The sequence below is a fragment of the Coturnix japonica genome, chromosome 5, assembly GCF_054131305.1.
Source record: "Coturnix japonica strain WE chromosome 5, WE-NBRP24, whole genome shotgun sequence".
NCBI lineage: Eukaryota > Metazoa > Chordata > Aves > Galliformes > Phasianidae > Coturnix > Coturnix japonica.
In genome coordinates, this window is record NC_140667.1 from 28,930,020 (window position 1) to 28,951,177 (window position 21,158).

The following is a 21,158-nucleotide window of genomic DNA, read 5'->3' on the forward strand; positions in this document are numbered from 1 at the left end:
CTGCTCTGTAGTGCTCATGCTGGACTTGGCTAAGATCTTGTCTGCAACTTAATTTGAAAAAAAGCATCTGTCATAACACTAAAAATCTTCCGACTGTATAAGAGGGTTTTGGAAACAGACAGTAAAGGGAGCCTTTCCTTTCCTCCCCCCACCTCTCATGTGGTCAGCAAAAAAGATGACTCTGTGTAAAAGAGATATTGAAGCACCCATACAATTAGTAAAGACCAGCTTGTGTGGAACCGGCCTCTGGAGACCCGCTGTGATTTTTTCAGTCATTTATGAAAGTAAATTGCATTTCAGGTTCTAAAGGAGCTGAACAAATGCTGGACTGCAGTTTAGATTATGCTCTAACACACTGCTGGAGAAACATAACGTGGACACATTTGAGTAATGAGCTATCTCAGAATGCCTTATATTTATTGTCCCTAGGTTAGGGACAAATAGCTGTCATAAGTTGATGACTTTGTAGCTAAAAATGCAATTACGAGCTCAAAGACATTTCCTTGTGGTTGTGCCTAAAATGAAGAAATTGCATGTGGAAATGTATAGGAATGGCAAATAGAGCCCTAGAGCCCCAACTACTTAAATATTATATTAAATACATCTATATTGCTAATAAAAGTGGTCTTTTATTCGTGTAACACCGTGTGAAGAGCTACCAAAGATGGTAGGTTTTTGCATAGCAGTCAGTTAATAACTAGCACAGTTTTGTAAGTGCTCTAGCATCACTGATGAAGTGATAAGTAGGTTGCTTCAAAAGTAGCGCTTCCTATTTATTTCCATGGAAACTGCAACAGATACGAGGAACGCAATAACATTGTTTGATAGAGCGAATTCTCAGCTACAAAACCCTATTTTTCAGTGTAATTGCTGCCATTAGCCAATTTGCATGGCTAATAAAACAGCCTGAACACGAAGCCATGCTTAGCCAAGTAACAGTTGAAATCGTGTATCTAATGTATCTTCTAAGAGCAAGCTCTTGGTTTCTCCCCTTATTCAAACAATTTCCTAGTTAATTTATACATTTCCATTTGTAAGCAGCTTACTGTTGTAAGCAGCTTGCACTTGTTTATGTGAATCTGTTTTGAATGATCACTTCTACTTATTCAGTGTCAGCACCTCTTTTCAGAATGAGGTGAAGGTGATGTTTAAATAGTCTTGTACCTGGTGATGGAGTACAGCTGTTGTGTGTTGGTGTGCCCTTGAAGTCACCTGGCACAAGCATAGAGAGACAAGCATATTGCCATTGTGTGCTGAGATTTTTTGTGCCCATCTGATTGCCCATTTTTCCCGAGTGTTTTAACCTTTGCAGCTGTGGCCTTCTATTTGCAATTTTGGCCTTCCATGTGCCCAGCTCTGTTCCTTTCATCTATTCTGTGCTGTTTTCTGGCCTCCCATTGCAAACTGCAAGGCTGATAGTGCAGGTTTGCCTGTGAAGCAATTGCCATCAGTGGGAAGATGGCCCTCGGCTTCTTGTTTTGTAAACTTCAGCACTGGGGGAAAAACAAAGACATAGTGAATGTGCAAGTACGTAACAGCTGTTTAAACATCTACTAGGCATCTTTTAAATAATATTTGTGCACTGAGTTTAGCAAACAGGGAGTGTTCAGCTCTCACACATGGTTGTGCGTGTTCTGTACAGCCTGAACATCATAAGTGTGTGTGGAGAGTGCAGGTAGAAACAGTAGGTTTGAGTAGATTTTAATGAAGAGTACTGTTTTTGCTTGGGAAAAACATGGTAGGTGACATCATCATCAGCTACATCTTCTTCAGCATCACCATGTTGACATAGCAAGGACTTCTAGGACATTTGTCCTGAGACACCATTGCTTCCTCTCCACTGTGTAGGAGAGAGTTTTTCCTATTTCCATTTTCTCGTGGTTGTTTTTCTCTAAACATTGAAGGCTTTGTCTGTGATCACCTACGGATCCCATGAACAATTTTTTTGTGCGTTTAAGCCAGTGTCAATGTTCTTTGAATGGAAAATGATCAGATACCACATGGGTTCTGAGATGTATTGTTTTCCTGGCAAACCTAGGTCTTATTTCTTATGTTTATTATTTGAGGGCTCTAATAGATTTGTTTAATGTCTGCAGAATCACTGTCTGCTCTTGCAAAATTAGGGCCATGAGTGTCTTTCCAAAGTAACACGGCTGCCTGCTGAGCCCAGTGACCTCACCTGTGTACTCCTGTTTCTTGTCTCTTGTCCTAGACAGTGGCCAACCTGTATCTTAGGAAGCTCTGAGAATCAAATTTTCACAAGCTTATTTTAAATAAACAAAAAACACTACAATTCTATGCTTCAATTAAGCTATTTTTAAAATAACTCTTGATTTACCAAATGATTCATTATGTTGGAAGAGTCTTAATTAGAAAACCCCTGCTGGCCGTTGAGTGCTTTGAGTTATTCTGATTAATCAGATACTACGCTGTGTGGAATGATTTTGCCACAACCTGGGGAGTCTCTTATACAATTTGCTGCTACTCGGGGGTTCCCGAAAGATTGATTGCAAACTGAGACCATCTCAGAAGCATGTATTAGAATACCTTCCCCTCCCCCTTATGTCTATGAAGAAAATTCTAAGTCTATGAAGAAACTGAATAAAGACTGAAATCTGGTTACAGTTATGGAAGTGGGTAGCAGAAAGTGCCTTTAGTCTTTGGAGAAGGAAGTGTTCAGACTGGAGTTTTCCCTCAGCTTTTTCCTTTAACCTTCTGACTCTGTGTTTTATTGCTGAGCCTTTTGGGTGTGATTAGATACTTTGTGAGAGTTGTCTTTTCAACCTTGTAACTACTGCAGGAGCAGCATGTAGTAGCAGTCACATGTGCTAGAGGTGAGTTAGTGGTCAACAGGGAGTATTAAATTAGGGACCTGTGCTGCAGCAATACTTGCCCAGAAAACACTAAAAAGTGCCATATACAAAGGTTGCTCTGAAAGTAATGCTTCCTATTTTATTATGTCAGAGATAGATGTTGATGGTATGATGGTAGAGACTGACCCTTCCTACCAATGTTCTATTATGTTTTGTTGCCCTGGTTTCATTCTGTGCAGATTTTTGTGAGGGATTTATAAGATCTGAGCAAAGTGATTTAAAAATAGAATAGAAATGGTGCCTAGAAGTTGTAGATGTGAGTTTAAAACTGATAGTTCATTTGTGTACTGCTACTGCTACTGACAAGGACAGCGCTAATGTTTGTTGTAGCAGCAAGCCAGAACATTTGGCATATTGCAGAGAGCAAATTTTGGATGTTCCTTTTGTTAATTAATGAATTTTGAGCTGTCTGAAGCTTCCTCAGTGAGAAACATTGGCCTGCCCCTCTAGGATTTGCTGTTGAATAAATATGTGAGAGGTTTCCTTGAAACCATTTGCTCCCCTGTGTTTATATAATACAGCTTTTTTTGTTGTTGTTGCTGTTACAAACCTCAAAAAGGTAGATCAATTTTGAGCACAAATAGCAAAATAAAGGACTCCAAATTGTCCTACTGCTGGTACCAAACAAGCTGCCATTACCTTGGAGCTTTCCCTCTCCCTGTGTGATATTTTATGGAGGCTAGTGGAGAAATTAATGTTAAATTTTAGAAGACATGTTTTTCTAAATGTTTTAGAAACTGCCTGTGAAAATAGCTAAGTCCCATTACTCCATCAAAACACGAAGTGAGCTGTGTACGCAATGCAATATTAATGCAGCATCTGACTCAGCAACAGAATCAGTAGAATCACAAACTTGGAAGATTATTTTTTTTTTCACGTCTGTTGTAAATTCCACCGTGTTTTTCATTTTGTTTACTTGCATTTCAGTGAGAAAAATCCTGCTGGGATTCTGCAAACCTGATTTTTCTTTTTTCTTACAAAAAGAGCAGTTGTATATAATAACAGAGGCAAGAGGGCTGAACAGCTGGCAGCACCGGGCAGGGCTGACTTTTGCCAGAAAGCTTCTCTTTCTTTCCCTGCTCAACTTTGCAGTTGGTTTAATGCTTCTCTCCCGTAGTATCTTTGCCTCATTACTACTTTATGTAGCTGTGGTTCTTTGTTATTCTCAAACAATAAATTGAGATTTCCTTTTTTCTGCTTCATCCTATGCAAAGTTATGAAGCACCTGTAGACCGCTTCTATTAAGCATATGGTATTAAAAATGTGTGGAAAATTATAAAGAAGATAAACAAATGGCTTAGATGGTGTAAAAAAAAACAAAAACAAAATATAATTGGGAAATGCAAACATAGCAGTTGACAGAAAGAGGTTAAATTTGGGGGGGAGGGGGGAAAGAAAAAGCTACCCACTGCTATCTGTTATAACTAATGAAGCATGGAAACAGTCTTCATAATACATTATATTTAAATGTGACAAGGAATTCTTGCAAACAAAAAATAACTCCAAGAATATTTATGTGGGTAAAGAGGAGGATGCTTGTATTTCTTCTTCAATATTTGTTCTGTTTCCAAGCAACATGTAATGGGTAAAAGTTATCTTCCTACCATTAATATATTAACAAAACAAACATTACAGTAAAGGGAGTAATTTTAGTGTCAGTTGCATTGAGTTATATTTTTAATGTATTTTTCAGAGTTGTGTGAGTCTAGTAATTGTCAGATCTGTGTACGCTAATTCAGACATTTGAAGGAAATAGAGGTTTGAAATGGGTGATGCTTTCTGCTTCCTGGTAGGCCATGGAGAGGAGCAACAGGGTGATGATGGCGCTGAGGGGATGGGAGGAGTGAAGTGGTGGCAGGAGGTAAGTTTGCTGCAGCTGGGGTGAGGCCCTGGCTCACAGAGAGAATTAACCAATGGGTTGAAAGTGATAAAAGCCCCACAGAGCTCAGTTGAATACAACTAATTTGTAAGTTAGGCAGCCCGGCATCAATGGAGTGATGCAAAAATGCTCCTCAAATAGGTCTGCTCATTTCCAAGGAATAGGAATATTCCTTTGGGTCATTCCGCAATTCTGCCAGCACTTGGCATTATAAAATATATTTTTAATTTCCATTTTCTTTGCAGATTATCATTTTCAAGTCCCATAGAGCCTTGAGAGACTAATGCACTCCACTGATGCTTGTAATGGCCCATGAAAATGATGGGGTATGCATTGTCTGTAATGCCTTGAAAGCATGTAAGCTACAGCTACATGGCTGACGTTAATATTTTAGTGAGACATGGCAGATGTCAATGGCCAAGTGTTTGACCTGAGAGATTATTTATTTACTTAAACTAAGCCAGATATTTGGAAATGAAGTCTAAAATGATTAATTGTTTAATTTAGGCATTTAAACTCAGGGAAGGATATTGACACAGAAGTGATATTTACTGCTCTGTGCTGGCCAGGTTAAGACCTCCAAGCAGGCTGTTGAGTTGTATATATCTTAATAGTAACTTTTAGTAGCTGTTCAAAGATTAATATTGCATTAATGTTTTTTGCATTTGCATATGCTCCAGCTGCTTTATGAGGTATCTCTAGCCGTGGAAGCTATGAGTTACATCTCAACGTTAGCACATTTTACCAGTAGAACTCAAAATGGTAAATGAACTTCTCCATCCTTCAAATACCAGAAGTTCTTGTTGTATTTGTTGTTGGGACACTTTGAAGCATGGACTTAAGGAGGAGTAATTGAGACTGAAATCTGTAGGAGTCAGGGAAGCGTACACTGTGTTTCATTTAAGTTACAGGCACGACACCTTTTCTCTCCTGAGTGTGCAGGCTGTGCTGGGGTCTCTGGAACTGAGCTGCTTCTTCACATTGGGAGTAGAATGAGTCAGGGTTTAACTACATCTTCGTGAGTTCTTATGGAACTATTTTGTTCTTGTCACTATAGCGCTGATACTTCAAATTGCATTGAATAGGCTCTAGAGGTAACTGGAAGCTCACAGTAAAATGGTGTGGTTTTGTTTTTTCTTTCTTTACTTTCAATCTAGAACATCTGCTATTTTAATTCCAAGCTTCTTTCTTTGCTTTTGACGTCTTCTTGTAGGCTCCTTTTAGAGAAGAGGCATCTCCTGAAGGCACTTCTCCTATATAGGGAAAATTAAAGTTCTTAAAGCAGCGCCATAGTCTGTGGTAATCTTAGAGTTTTAGCAGTGATACAAATGTATCATTGATGGGGAGCTTTCCTGGGTTTCTCCATAAGTACTCTTGGGGATTGGAGGGACAGGATAGAGACGTTTTGAATGGCTCCCTGTCTTATTTTTCTAGGAGAGCAGTGGAGTGTTGCAATTTGTCAGTAATAATTTTTCCTTAGGTTTTCTTTTTATTTATCTTTAATTTTTAAGAAACTAAACATCATTTTAACAACATAGGGAAGAAATCTATCTGCTAGTTTGTGAAGACAGAGATGTCCTGATTTAAGGTATCTTGGATCACAGGGCGCTGTTTTTCTTGCTGTGTACAAAAGCATCTGAGGTGCTTTCCTTGCTTATTCTTTATATGGCTGTAGTGGTGGTCTGTTTTGGGGACCTGAATGGCACTTGGATGACATACTTGTGAGCACTACTTTTGTTAAGTAAGCCTGCACCACATGCAGTACTGTTTGTTTGCCTGTTGTTTTTTTTCCCCACCATTCATTTAATGTGTTTGATGAAATTCGCTTGTCCCCAATAGCAGTTTTGTGTCCAGCTTCTTATTTAAATGAAACAACTGAAATATGTTTCAAATCCAAACAATACAAGTGTTTTATTAGCTGTGGAATGACTCTGCACTGTGAATGTATGCATCCATTAACTTGTTTCTGTAGTCATGGCTGAATGTAATTGGTGAAATAAAACCCATATAAAAGTCTTTGTAAATTAACCTGTATAGTTGTGCTATAAAAAGTAATTAAAATTTTGTCCAAGTCAAGATAATACCCTGGTTAAAAGAAAGAAAATAAATTATCTTTTGATAGCTTTTGGATGTTTCTTTGGAAAGATGGCTAAAAGCAACTGAGTTAGAAATAGCTTAGTTTTTTATTTGCAACAAGTCAAATGGACTAAAGATTTAGAGGAGATGCAGCACTGGTTTGGCTTGCCTGGATTTGTTGCTAGTATTGTGGCCTATGGATATAATTAAGGTAGGGCTCCTCATGAAGGCTCCTGAGGTGGAAAGCAAACAAAATAACTTTTGTAAAATACGGCATTGAGATTATAAACAAACAAAACCCCCACCCTGGTCATGTAATAGTGGGGTTCTCTGGTACCGAAGTCCAGTTTCTGCTTGAGAATGCTTTGTGAGTGTAGGGCGTGTGTCTCCTAGAGCAGTGTGTGAAAAGTTCATTGTCACTTAAAATGGTTCTTCTTCATCCAATCCCCATCGGTGAGAATCATGTACAAACTTTAGTGCATTCCTGTGTTTTGGGATTGGTGCTGGGTAATGTCAGTGTTACTTAGAAGGAACTTTATATTAAAATAAATCAATGGGTATCTTAGCTTCTACAAGAATTTAATGTAACAAGTTTCTGTTGTGGTTCCATACTGGTGATTTTCTGGACATAACAGCGTGTGACATAGAATGTCCCTTGTGTCTCTAGCTGGGGTGATTTTGGTCAAAGAAAGAAGGCTGATTGGAAAGCAGTTGCTATGGGAATCTTAAAGCAAAGTTCTATTGCAACTGGGGAAATACAGAGAAACAGTGTCAGTGTGGAGGGAGTCCCGCATGAGAACTGTTTTTGTAAGCAAAACCTTTGATCAGTGAAATCTCAAACTTTATCTCAGGGTTTTATAAGCTTTTAGGAAAACAAAACCTAAAACCCAACCTCTTGCTTTTGGTCACGCCAAAAAAAGCAGTGATCTTCACAGTGAAACACCTTATCTTTCCCAAGCTGCCCTGTGGGAACACATCTCTTCCTTTTGGAAGGCCTAGGTCACCCCAGATTAGTATTTCTTCAGTGAAATACCTTGCTGTGGTAGCCAGAGTGTTGTCCATGTGAATTTTCTATAGTGTTTGATTTAGGGCCATACAGATTTCTTGCTGTTTGTAACTCAGTCTTTCAGGAGTGTGTGTCAGAATCCTCAGCTCTTCCATCATCTCCCGTTTTCTTCCTACTGAGTCCATTCACAGGACTGGGGGGAGCAGAGGCAGCTATTAACTGCAATTGCCTGTGGAGGGCAAAGAAAGAAATGCATGTTTCTGAATATAGCATTAATGCCGCAGGCCTTGTATGTTAATTTGTCTGAGAACATCTGTATATAAAGAATCAAGAGCAAATATGCCCAGCTGCTGACCCAGTGAATGGCTGCATGGCTGAGCTGTATGAAGAATCCAGTTCTGCTTCTGTTAACTTGGCACTTCAGAGAGTGGCAAGCATAGTCAAACTGGTGCAGGAATGACCTCAGATCTTTTCTGGTTGTATAAAGGAAAAAACAGCTGCAGGGCTCTGTGGTAGGACAAAATAATTTCTGCTCCATGAAATGGCCGTTACTAAGGTGTCTTTCAGCTGCAAACTGTAATTTCAGCCATCGAGGAGGACGGAAATTGGTTCTATTATGTGGGAATCTTTCTTCCCTTTTAGAAGAAAGAGGCAAGATAGCCTCAATTACCAATGATAATAGAAGGTTCAGCTTCCAAGTGCTAGTAATTACTGCAGGCGTTTAACATTTTGCTCTACTGTTAAGTGTCATTTATTTTATGTTGCGTATATTTGTGTTTTTCTTCTTCTTTTTTTTTTTTCCATGGTAAGTAAGCCAGGGAAGACCAACTAGCCAGCAGTTTAGCCAAATAATCAGGTTACATGTATGCTATTAGAAAGTATGAATTTCACCCCTTAGTGGCCACATCTTAACTTAGCATACCTGTACATTCATTGCAGATGGTGTGAGAGCAAAGCCCGGATAAAGGAGCTTCTGAAGGGAAGTGGCAAGACCTTCGTAGCACGGCTGCCGGCAGAGGTGGTTGCAGGCTATCTGCACACCAAGTGCTGCCAGGGGATAAGGGGATGGTTTAAAAACAATTCTTAAATGCACTTGTTCCCGTGTTAATGCTGCTGCTTACAATTAGATTCAGCGCAGCAGTCAGGCAAAGCCTAAAAACCAGTTGTGTTATTTGACATCACTTCACCTGGGAAGAGCTACTGTTGCATCCCCCTCAGTTATTTCACAACATACAGGTTCAGAATGGCCCTTTCCAGAGTTTTTCGTAACATAGAAGGACAAAAGCTTTTCCTCTTCTACCAAGGATGATGAAAACCAGACCAAATGTTAGAAAAATTATGTGCTTCACTTGCATCCCTGCATACAAACTGTGTCAGTGAGGTCATTGGATTGGTTCTCTGAGGGCAGAGAGGCCAGGTGCTTCACTTGGTGTCATACCAGGTTGCTAAAGGACACGTGGATCAAGTACTAATTCTGCAAATAATTTACCCTGTCTTGGTGATGCAGGGCCCAACATTTTTACCTTTTCTGAGTCGATTCCTTGTAGGTAGAGAGTATTTTTGACTCTAACCAGAAGGAAATGAATTCAGAACTGGTAAAATAATTAATGTCTGCATCATGGGGTCTGCTGTGGGCATCACATGAAGTCTTTGGCTTTAAAAATTTTTGGTTGTACTTTTGCAGTATGAAAAAGAAATTAGTCCCTCAGGCACTGTGACTTGAAAAGTTAATAACCTTGAGAAGATTTATGTTGTTGTTATGACGAGAGCAGTAAATCTGGGGGTTCTTTCTCAGTTTTTTCATTTCCTTGCTTAGGTTTCAAAGGCGGTCCTACACATTTGTCATATTTCCCTGTTGTGGGAACAACCGAAGGTCCTGGGGTTGCAGAAGCAATATTCTTTGATCTTTTATTGTTCTATGCAGCTCAAGGAGTTTCAGGTTCTTTGAGGTCAGCTGTTCTAAAAGAGAAGCAAGGAGTTCAGGCAGGTCAAGTGTACTTCAGCAGAATGAGTGGGCTTGGTTACTTCCTTGCTTGGCTTAAATGATCATGGCAGTTGTTGAAGGATTGTAGTTTATTGAAAAGCAGAAAATGAGTGTTCCCTGCCCAGGAATTGTGTGCGTTTGATGAGACAGAAGTACAGAATGTGAGATGGAAAAGGTGGCAGTGGGTTTGAGGAACTGAGCAGTTACCAGTGGAGCTCTTTATTATTTCCCCTTAGCTGTATTTATCTGATAGAAGTGGAAGTGTACAAGATCTTAGGCATAACATAGTTCCTTTAGAATCTGTCTATTAAATAGTAAATCCATAAAATGCTCAAGGCAAGATTTTAGAAAGTCACAAATCCATTTGTGTTAACGGTGACTGCAGTCAGTCATTTTGAAGCTACAAATACTGTCATATCATGCAAGTTACGTTTGCTGTAAGACCAGTTTAAAACTTCTTCAGCTATGATTTCTAACTTTACTCCATCTTCCCAGCATCTGCTTTTGCAGACTTGTTTTGTGGCACGGTGTAAGACCTGAATGTTTGAATTATAAACTGTTGAGCCAAGAAAGGCAATTGTAGTAAATGTGCTATTTTTTTTTGGTCTTTGATGTACAACACCTAAGAAGTAGTTTGCTACCATTGGAGGGGGGAGGGGGAGGGGGGAGAAAAAGAAGCAGAGCCAAACAGTCAAATAAGTGTTTATGTTACTTTCTTCAGAGATTTCAGTGCGTGTTGAAACAGAAATTTATTTTGAGATTGTTGGACTTCAGTTAATCAGAAAATGTTTTGATGCTGTCAGGCAGTTCTGTTGTGCAGGAAGGGTGTGTGCATTTCCCCCCGCACAGCTCACCAATCAAGTTTAGTGAAAGGCTCCAATTCAGATGAAGCCCATGTCTTAAAGCAAGATTTCTGTTGTTGCTGTATGATTACCCTGGTTAATTGATGGTATGAAATCTGTTTCTGTAAGCATGTTTTTCCCCTAGAACAGTTCATCCCCAAACTGGGTTTGACTATGATTCCTAACTTGACTCGTTTGGGTTTATCTTCAGTCCAGTTTTCTTGTTCTTTGTGCTACACGTTTAAGTCAGTACTTTGGATGTAAAGTAGGATAAACAGCTTGAGATGATGTGTTTAAGTGTAGGAAGCTACCTGTAACATGAGAAAAGTTTTGATGGGTTTTCAGGAAGTGTTCTTTGTTTTGTTTTGTTTTTTCTCCACATATAAAGGTAATTGTATCCGCAAAGGTTATAATGGCGGAAGCCCAGTGTCAGTGTCTGACCTTTTTTGTTGCTTGCTGGCTTTTTTTTATTATTATTTATTTTTTAAATAAAGGGTGCTGCCAGCTCCTTTCCTGTGATACTGCATTGGACGTGGGTAGGGTCTTCAGGAGGCTTTGTGGTGGTAAGCATGTGTGGATCCTGAGAACCCCACTGTAGATGGAGGGGAAAATTGGCATATGGAGGAGGGCAAGCTGTGAGGAGGGTTTTGTTGGGTTGTGGGCTTTGTTTTGTTTTGGTTATGTGCTGATGAATGTTAAACATGCATGATGGTTTTCATACCCAGCTAATGGACTGGGATCTTTGATTTGGCAAAGAGTAATTTTTTTTTTTTTTTTTTTGGATGTAGCTGCATGGCAAATGCATTTGTTTTGTATAACACTCTCTGGTTTCCATGGGGATGATCCTTCTGCTTTTTAAAGGTACTGTTAAGAGTCTTTTGCCTTATATGAATTACTCCTAAGAGCTATTGCTGCAAAACTATCTCAGCTGTTGATGCCCGAATCAACACTTGGTATCCGGCAGTGAAATCTGAAGAGGGTACAGTCTGGGATGAAAATCAATTCTTTGCTCTTTTGAATCAAATAACACGCACCCTGATAACATGTAATACTCTGAGAACATTACTCCTTATAAATACAGTGAAGTTAAAATGCCATGAAGGCTGAAATGGTGTTCTCTAGGCAGTACAATATGTCAGGCTCTTCCTGACTTTATTTTTCTCAGCATAATTGTATGCAACTTCACATACGTGGCTGCTTAACTATATTTTTCTGTTAAAAAAATGAAGGGGATGGCTAGAAAGAATCATCTTTTCAATCTGAATGTGGTATTGTTGGTACGTGGAGGTTTTCATGGAATAATTGATGTTTATGGTACAAGAGGATAAAATGACATTGTTTTTCAGGTTCTATACATATAGAATCATAGAATTACCCAGGTTGGAAAAGACCTTGAAGATCAAGTCCAACCGCAGCCTAACCAGTACCCTAATGTGCTTCATTTTCCACTTGCTTATTCATCCTGACTTTCCCTGAATGTCTCCCAGCTGACCAACACAGTCCCATGTGTTCTTGAGTTTAGAATCCAAGATTCCTGGGCCAGTTTTCTAGGAGAAACACCTTAGAAAAGAGCCCCTCAGAAATGGCAGCTTTGCCTGTGGTGAGGGCTGCTTAATGTGGTCGTAGCCCATGGAGGGTGTTGTTACACTGGTGGCTTCCGTGGGTTCAGCAGTGAATGACTTGTACAGAAAGAACAGAGAGTGGCTCTTTATAATGGGAGAAGATTCCATGCCCAATTGCTGCAATACTTGTTGAATTATCTTGTTGCCTGGAAGGCTGTTATCCTCTTCCACTGGAAGGAGTAGCTTCTGAAAGGTGGGAAATGCATGTGCTTTGTTCTTAAGCTTCTTAATATTTGATTCTATACGAAGTTTCTGGTGTAATTTTTTTCTCTTGAGCGGGTGGCTTTGAAAATGCATGGGAAATGGATGGAAAGTGCTTTATTTGAAAGCAGTAGCAGAAAAGGCCATCAGTCTACACAGAAATTGATCTGATTCATCAGGTCAGAGTGGCTTATAAATTTGCAAATTATTCATGGCTGCAAGAGGGGGGAGGAAGTTGTTCCTTTGAGAGATACTTGCTCATTAATTTTCTATTGTCCCAAGTGAGCACTTCTTCCTGCTCATCCTTTTTTCCCTTTTCAAGCACTTTATTTCTTTCTTTCTGTAGAGCCCTTCCTCATCTTGGACGATGCACTGTGTTTTATGCCTTGTTCTCTCCATTTCCATCAAGGATCAGTCAGCACCAGAGCTAATTTCACTGATTTGTGGTGCTGTGATGTATAACTGACAATATGACAGAATTTGTAGAAGCAGTTCAACAGTTGAAAAACTAGAATCTTTCATCAGGCTTCTCTGTACAGTCCTGAAGTGCAGCTCGGGTGTTCTTCAGCAGCTTCTGATGAATTAGTTAAAAGCCCCCTGATTTACTTTTTTTTCCTTCCACTTCTCATTTATTTCTAATGAAGATGAAACTTGCCTTGGAAGTAAGTTTATGTAATCAATACGGTTCAGTTGATGAAGGATTCTAGTAGGGGAAAAAACAAAACAAAACAGCACCTGTCCTACTGTGTTGTAATAATATATTATTACTCTGTGAGAAATACTTCTTTAATAGCTGGAGAGTTAGAGATGTTTTTTGAAAGGCAGGGATTTGACTGACTGAATATCTCATAGCAACTTAGGAAGGTTTAAGTACAATGAGCTGAATACTGCTTCCTGAATCTATTGTAGCGCCTGCCAAAACCAGATGAGGATTTCATTCTTTAAAATACATCAGCTGGTAAATACATAACTCAATATTTTGTCAGATAGCAAGAAGGAATTTGCAGATGTATGACACAGTATGTAGAAAATTAAATTGCAAATGACATTTAAATACTGTAGATCTAAGTGGTGTCTCTGCAAGGTAGATGTCAGTGCTAATCCTGTGTGCTTTTATTGAAATGGTACCACCTTGCCAAGAAGCTACATTTGATGGTCTGTTATTTCTTGGCACTTGTTTTTGGTTGGTTTTGATACACATGTTGATCATGTGAGCAATGTGTTCTCGTTGCCATTTTTGTTTTGTGGGCAACCACAGGAAAGCTGTACTCTGTGAATGAAGTCTTGATTATTGTTTATTTTTAATGGATTAAAGAGAAAAGCGAAGCCAAAGAATGGTATTGCTGTTCTTTGTGGGAGGCTGCAGCTACTTTTTCATATCTCAGTTAGCAGCACAAGATGTTTTCTCTCATGGTGTGTATTGTTTACCCAGTTGAAACACTATCAAATCTGGCCCGTCTCATTAATCAATTATGTTTCAACTCAGAGGAGCTTCCAGCGTCAATAACATATACTGTTAACAACGAGCCATTGTTGATACAGCCTGCAGTGAGAATGACTTTTCTTGCCAGTAGGAAGCCTAACTCTCTATGTTGTCCAGCTGCAGTAGTGTAAGAGGGGCTGTCTTATCAAGCAGCATTTTTGTGCTGGTGGCTGCAATTTCTTTGATCTGGTGGCAGCCTGTTCCAGTGCTCTGTTACTCTTACAGTAAAGTTCTTGTCTGCGTGGAACTTCCTGTGTTTCCATTTGTTCCTACTGCCCCTTGTTCTGTTACTGGACACTGCTGAGAAGAGCCTGGTGCCATCCATTTGATACCCAGCCTTCAGATATTTATGAGCATCCCCCATCAGCCTTCTGTTCTCCAGGTGTCTCAGCCTTATTCCTTTCCTTTCTTTGTGAAAGGACGAATGTGTTCTGAAAGCAGGTCTGGTGCTTTGTATGTTTACAAAGAGTGCTTGTGATCTTCCTGAAAAAAAACTGGTAATTTTTTGTGTTGTTTTTATGGTGTTTACATGAGAAATGTTTAACATTAGGCAGCTTTCCATTTCAGTTGAACAATTTGCTTAGAAATATATAACCTGCACATTAAATGTGCTTCTAACTTACTGTGCTTGCCTTGCACGTTCTTCTCCTGCATTCCAGGTTTAGCGTGCACTGAAAATCTGTGTTTCCTGCTGCTGAGTCTTTAGAGACTGTCTGAAGACAGCACTAAAAAAATTATTTTGTAACTGCTGAAGCCTGAGACTAAACCAGGTCTGTGCAGTGCGGGTGGACAGCTGCAGCCAGGTTACCTGTGCGCCTGCTCAGCTGCGCTGGCAGAGACTGTCCTGCCTGGGTACCGCAGCTGCCGTGCATCACGTGCATGGGAAGAGGGGGAGCAAGTGCTGGGAGGATGAGGGCAGAAGCCATTGTGGGCTGTGTGCTGTTTGCTGCCTTCTCTCCTACCATCCCTCCAGTGCCTGCACAGATGAGGGCAGGGGACGTCTCCCTTGTGCACAAGCAGGAAAAGTGCCCAGCTGCTGTGGTGCAGCGTGCAATGAAGAATTCTGTGTGTTGTTTCAGGGAGCTGAGCTCACTGAAGACAAGTTCCTGATTTCTGGTGCCATCTAACCTTGGTGTACCTATACTCTGGGACTCCTTTTGTGTGCATAAAGCTTATCTGGTCCACAGGGTCTTGTTGTGTGCATTTGGAGTGTGGAAAACTTGTTTCTAAGTTGCGGTATGTCACCCTGAGATCCAGATAGACTAAGATACAACGATATGAGAAGAAGTATTGTAGCTAATGCTAGTTTCCCTCCATCCTTCATTCCCTAGTTGAAATAAACATGTAGGGCTGTAGTATCAAAAAGAGTGGACTGCATTCTCTGGGTTCTTTAGTGAAGTTGTGTGTAGCCTTTTTTTTCTTGTCCTGTTTAGTGGCACATTGTAATATAAATACATGTGCTCTTGGGGGAAAGAAAAATAAAAAAATGCTTCTGGATGTGACTTCCCAGAGGTCTGTGTGTGCCACTACATTGGCCAGTGGAAGGAAAAGGAAATGGCTGTGATCCACCTCCATGCAGGTTAATACCATGTATTTATTTCTTTACTCAGAGTCTATTGTCTTTAAAACAAACAAATAAATTAAAAAAAAAAAAAAAACCCACAAAAACTTAAACAACTCCCCCCCACAAAACAAGCAGTAATTATTAAAATGAGCACTCTAGCAGATTAGCGGATTTTTATATTTGGGTACTCAGAATGGCTTATTTCATGCATGAGTCAACATAAGCATTTGAAAACACAGTTCAGATATCCTTCCTAGGCACTTACTGAATTAGAGACTTTTGGACTTCATTACTGGAAGCCAGGAGAAGGCAGCTGAAGTGCTGTTGCTTCCAGTTATCTGGTATACAGAGCTACTAGCAATTGCCTGGACTTCTTAGTCTGAGCAGTGTGTTGGTCTAAATCCCAGCAGACTCCAAACAAGTGTATTTTATTTGCACTGTGTGGGAACATTGAAGTATGTTAAAATTACTATTTGCTTTTTTTTTTTGGGGGGGGGGGGGGGGGGAGGGGGGAAAGGAATTTTTTCGTTCATTTGGCTGAGTTTGTTTGCTTTATCCTTCCTGTCTCTCAGGTAACATCATGGTGCTGTGGTCAACTTGCAGAACGTCAGTGCTTAAATCTGTAACAAACCGATTCATTAAGAATTTGGCCTGCTCGGGTATTTGTGCCAGCCTTGTCTGCGTGCCTTTTGACATCGTTCTTAGTGCCAGTCCACACTGCTGCTGGTGGATCTACACGATGCTCTTCTGCAAAATCGCCAAGTTTCTGCACAAAGTCTTCTGCTCAGTGACCATCCTCAGTTTTCCAGCCATTGCTCTTGACAGGTAAGAGATTAAATTCTCCAGGATGATGATAATCTTTGATAAGCTTTGTTTTTCAGCCCTATAAAGTACTTTGAGCCTAAAAATTTATCTTCAGAGGAGTTTTTAACTCTTCTTTCTTCCTGTTGATAATTCTTGGTTGGTAATAGAAATTGAAGCCAGACAACTTCACACTGTAGAAAAAGCGCACGATTTTAACTGTGGGCACTGACAGCTATTGCATCTTAAAATAATTTACCAATGCCTGTAGGAGGTTATCCAATTTCAAATTTAAAATCTGTATTATTTCTTTAATTCCTTTTTTTTTTTTAAAGCCGTTATTAATACAACCAGAATTAATTCAGAGGAATTTTGTATATAGAAGATCAGTCTAAAGTGGAAGTGGACCTTTCGACTGCCTATGTCTTAGTATTGTATTTATCTTGTTCACTGTTGTTAGCTGTCATTGATTCCACCTAAATGCACAGCTCCATCATCCTGAAGGTGGCAATAAGGTGTTATGAAGGAAGGAGGGACACTGTTGTAATGTAGCTTACACTAAATGTGGAATGTGATGTTGCTTTACTACTAAAACATCGGGATTTATATACATTAGGTAAAATTACTGTTAGTCTATTAACATGTCACTGCAGTATGTTAGCTATATAAAGCAAACTCTATAGATAGTGACTGTGATTTTAATAACTTTGTAAGTACTGCATCATTCTCTGTAATGTACATCAGTGTTGCTGCTGGAGCAGCTATTATCTGCCCTTCTTTGGTAAAACTTGTGATCTTCCTAATAAAAAGCTGCTTAGAGGTTAGATTAGGTTAGATTTCTCATGGGAAGTCTGTGAGCTTAGAAGTCCACAGTAGTAATCAAACAGTGAATCAGTGAATGAAAATTTGAACACCTCAGATATGTAGCTCTTTTTTCCCTTTTTTAAGTGTACACAGATTATTCAGGGTTTGACTACTCTTTTCATCAGGGCTTTGACAAACAGAGCTTGTTCAATACAGAACCCCAGAGGTCATCAGTTGGAAGCTCAGTGTGAGAGATGTTGGGCGTTTTGCTCAGACAGTTTGTGAGGCTTCTCAAAAGCACATGCTCTAAAATGGACTGTTTTTTTCCCCCCCAACAGATACTACTCTGTCTTATACCCTCTGGAAAGAAAAATAACTGATGCAAAATCCCGAGACCTGGTTATCTACATCTGGGCCCATGCGGTAGTGGCCAGCATTCCGGTATTTGCTGTGACCAACGTGTCTGATATTTATGCCATGTCCACCTGCTCCGAATCCTGGAGTTACTCCCTTGGCCACTTGATCTACGTTGTCATCTATAACATCACCACTGTGATTGTACCAGTAGCTGTGGTATTTCTCTTCATGATTCTTATTCGTAGGGCACTGAGTGCCAGCCAGAAGAAAAAAGTCATCATAGCTGCCTTAAGGACCCCTCAGAATACAATTTCAATCCCTTATGCCTCCCAGCGAGAAGCTGAGCTTCATGCCATGCTGCTTTCTATGGTTGTGATATTTATTTTCTGCAGCATCCCCTATGTGACTCTGGTGATTTACCGTACCATACTCAACGTTTCAGATATTTCAGTCTTTTTACTTCTCACTGCCATTTGGTTGCCCAAGGTCTCCTTGTTAGCCAACCCTTTGTTATTTTTAACTGTTAACAAATCTGTACGGAAGTGCTTAGTGGGGATGATAGTACAGCTGCACCGAAGGTACAGCAGGAGAAACGTCGTCAGCTCAGGCGGTGTTGCAGATGCTAATCTGGAGCCCAGTGCCCGTTCAGGGAGCCAGCTTCTGGAGATGTTTCATATCGGGCAGCAACAGATCTTCAAGCCAACAGAAGATGAGGAGAATGAAACCAAATCTGTTGGCTCTGATGACTTTCAGCAGAAAGAAATTCCCGTCACCAGTTCAGAGGTAGGAGAGACTTCGATTCACAAATTTATACCACAGACAATTGCAGACTCTGCAGCTCAGGTGGCACCAGCTGTGCCTGCGGAAGTTGATACAGGAAATGACAAGTATTCCATGCAGTTTGGTTTTGGACCCTTTGAGCTGCCTCCACAGTGGCTGTCAGAAAGTCGAAACAGTAAGAAGCGACTCCTGCCTCCTTTGGGGAATACCCCTGAAGAGTTAATCCAGACCAAGCAGCCAAAGTGTAAAGCAGAAAGAAAAATTAGCAGAAACAATAAAGTCAGTATCTTCCCCAAGGTGGATTCTTAGGAGGAATAGGAGCTTTAAGTGACTGACAAAGGTCACCTAAACTTACATGTGTGATCCCATGGATCTTTGCTGTGCTGAAATCTGTTACAGGCTGATTTTTGTGTGTGTGTATGTGTGTGTACCAAGTATAATTAAACAAAAGGGAAACATGCATACAAATGTTCTTTATTTATATGGTTTCATGAAAATAATATATCGGAATATTTTGATTCTTATTTTTATTTGTGAAATAGCCATGATAATACATTCCTGTTGAGCTTTCAGAAAGTACATTTGGCTTTGGGAACAGTTTTCTTATGGCTGTAGTATGGAAATATGGCAGTCAGTTTGCTGGGAACCTTCTTATATTAAGACGGACTGGATATCAAAGAAGCTTAATAGGAAAGGCTCTAGTGAGCATGAGAGGATGCAAAGTAGATAAAATCTAACCTCATGTTAGCAGACAGCAAGCTTCTTTTGCATGTTTCATTAATTAAGTAAGGAGGACTATTAAGTATATATATCAAGCCAATTTGTGAAATCAGTGTTAAAAATATGACTTGCTGAACTCATACACAGGTTATTTAGTAAGTATCTGCCAAACTAAACCTTTTTAAAACTTAAACCAATATTTTTTACATTTAATATTTCAGCAAAGGCAGGGATGCCAAAATTGCCCTGTGTGTCACAAACCCAGGAATGATGAATTCAGAAATAACATTTCTTTTTTAAGAAACGTTCTTGTAGTTCTAAGTAGAAACTGTACTGGAGACAATGCAAGACAAATCCTGACCCTAATAAACAAAAATGTATATGCCAAGGGCATAAATGTATCGTTTTGATCCTTTGATAAAGGATATATACAAATGTCCCAACAGTGTCATGTAAGTGTTGTGTACATGTGCAAGGCGTTGCCCTTAAAATAGACTCCTATCTACTGGTTCACTCAGCTTGTTGTTTTTTTATGGAAAGGTAGCAAATGAAAGAGAGGGGTTGGAATTGCTCACAGTCTTGTACTGAATTGTTTAGTGAGGAAGCTGATTATGGGCTCCAGAAGGCAAGGTTTGCTAATGCTGTGGCTCAGTATCATTAGTGAGGTTTTCCTTTTACCTTCACCAACATAAATACCTGCTATCACATTCCACTTGTCTCAAAGACTCGATCAACCCGTGTATGAACATGAGATTTCTGAATCTGGTGCCTAATTTCTGATCAAGTCAGAGTCAGCCATCTCTGGTCTCAGCACACCAGCCTTCCTTGGAGAGCTCACTGCTTGCATCCTTCTGCAGCTTGTCCTCCCAAGTTTATCATTTCCTTAATACTGTGTGAATTTCTAACCTACCCGTCTGTTAAATGACCAGAAACTATTGTCATCCCATCTGTAACCCTTCGGTCTGTTGCAAGTAGTTGTTCCTTCCTTTTTATCCTCATTTGCTGTTGACTCTGTGGATGAGAAAAACTGAAAAACACAATGGACACCCAGTGCTCCTCGTGGTTCTCCTGTAGTGTAGTCCTTTGGTGTATGCTGGATCTTTACCTGTCATTACTGCTTGTCAGGAAAGTAGTTTTCTTTAAAGAATGCTCTTTAAAAGGACAAGGTGAATTGTCTTGCTGAGTTCACAGTAACTTGCCAAATTCAACTGATTACTGTTAGAAGTCTGAGAAAAATTGTGCTGAGGCAAGATTTGGAGATGTGCCTGCTCTTCCTTTAAAGAGTGGGGAGCAAGTCAGCTGCTTCTGGTAGCTTTGAGGTGATGGATTTCTATAAGACGCTCAAAGAAAATGTTTAAATTAAAAATTAATAATAAAAACAACTTTCTCAATTACTGTGTAAATGGTTTTCACCATTGGTTCGAGAACTTCCCAGTGTGGAAGTGAGGAGCAGTGGTGCAGGTGGGTGGTGGGAACCTGAGCTGCCCTGCAAAGCGGGTGATGACTTGACTGAAATCTGACAGAAGAAATAATGCAGGAAAAGCTGTTCCTTCTGTGATGGGGGGTAGGAAAGGATCATAGCATATGGGTTTTCTAAGTAGTGATTTATAAAGATTGTTTTTTTGAATTTACTTAAAAAACGAGTCCACTAAGGACACCCCCCAAACCTCAAAAGCAAAGTAGGAGATAGCGTCCTTATGAATGAGTTCCGTGTTTATGGCCTACTTAAACACAGACACTGATTGAAGTCTCTGTGATTGATGAATGTGGGTAAATGGTTATATGGATCAAAACTTACCTCCAGGAAACCATACTCAGTATTGTCCCTTCCAACTCCTGTGGTGAACAAAATGCTGATGATAAATCTGAGAAGCCAGGCTGCATAGAATTGAGTTCTGTATCTGGAAAGTGAGATATTTGTGTTGTTTTGTGGACTTCTGAGACAAAATTTCTTTCAAACAGGACGTGTATGTATGACAAACTGTACGCAGGTTTCTTTGTTTCTGTTCTTGTTTGTTTGTTTAACAGCTGGAAACCTTTCAGCTAGAAGTCAACTAAGCTGGTTTTTTGTATTTCTGAGAAATTATTTTGGAATGTGAGGTTTTATTCTGGTTGGTTTATCCATATGAATTTTTAGGAGAAGTGGAAAAAATACATAGAAACCAT

The 21,158-nt window shown here is 39.8% G+C and overlaps 1 protein-coding gene across 1 annotated transcript in view; it reads left to right on the plus strand.

Moving 5' to 3' along the window:
• GPR176 (G protein-coupled receptor 176) overlaps nt 1–20,383 on the plus strand; it is a 28,271-nt gene extending 7,888 nt beyond the window's left edge. Inside the window, exons 2-3 of the mRNA XM_015864755.3 lie at nt 16,103–16,355; nt 17,474–20,383. Coding sequence (XP_015720241.1) covers nt 16,103–16,355; nt 17,474–18,581 — 1,361 coding nt within the window. The 3' untranslated portion in view covers nt 18,582–20,383. The remainder of the gene's footprint in view (nt 1–16,102; nt 16,356–17,473) is intronic.
• The last annotated feature ends 775 nt before the right edge of the window (nt 20,384–21,158 follow it).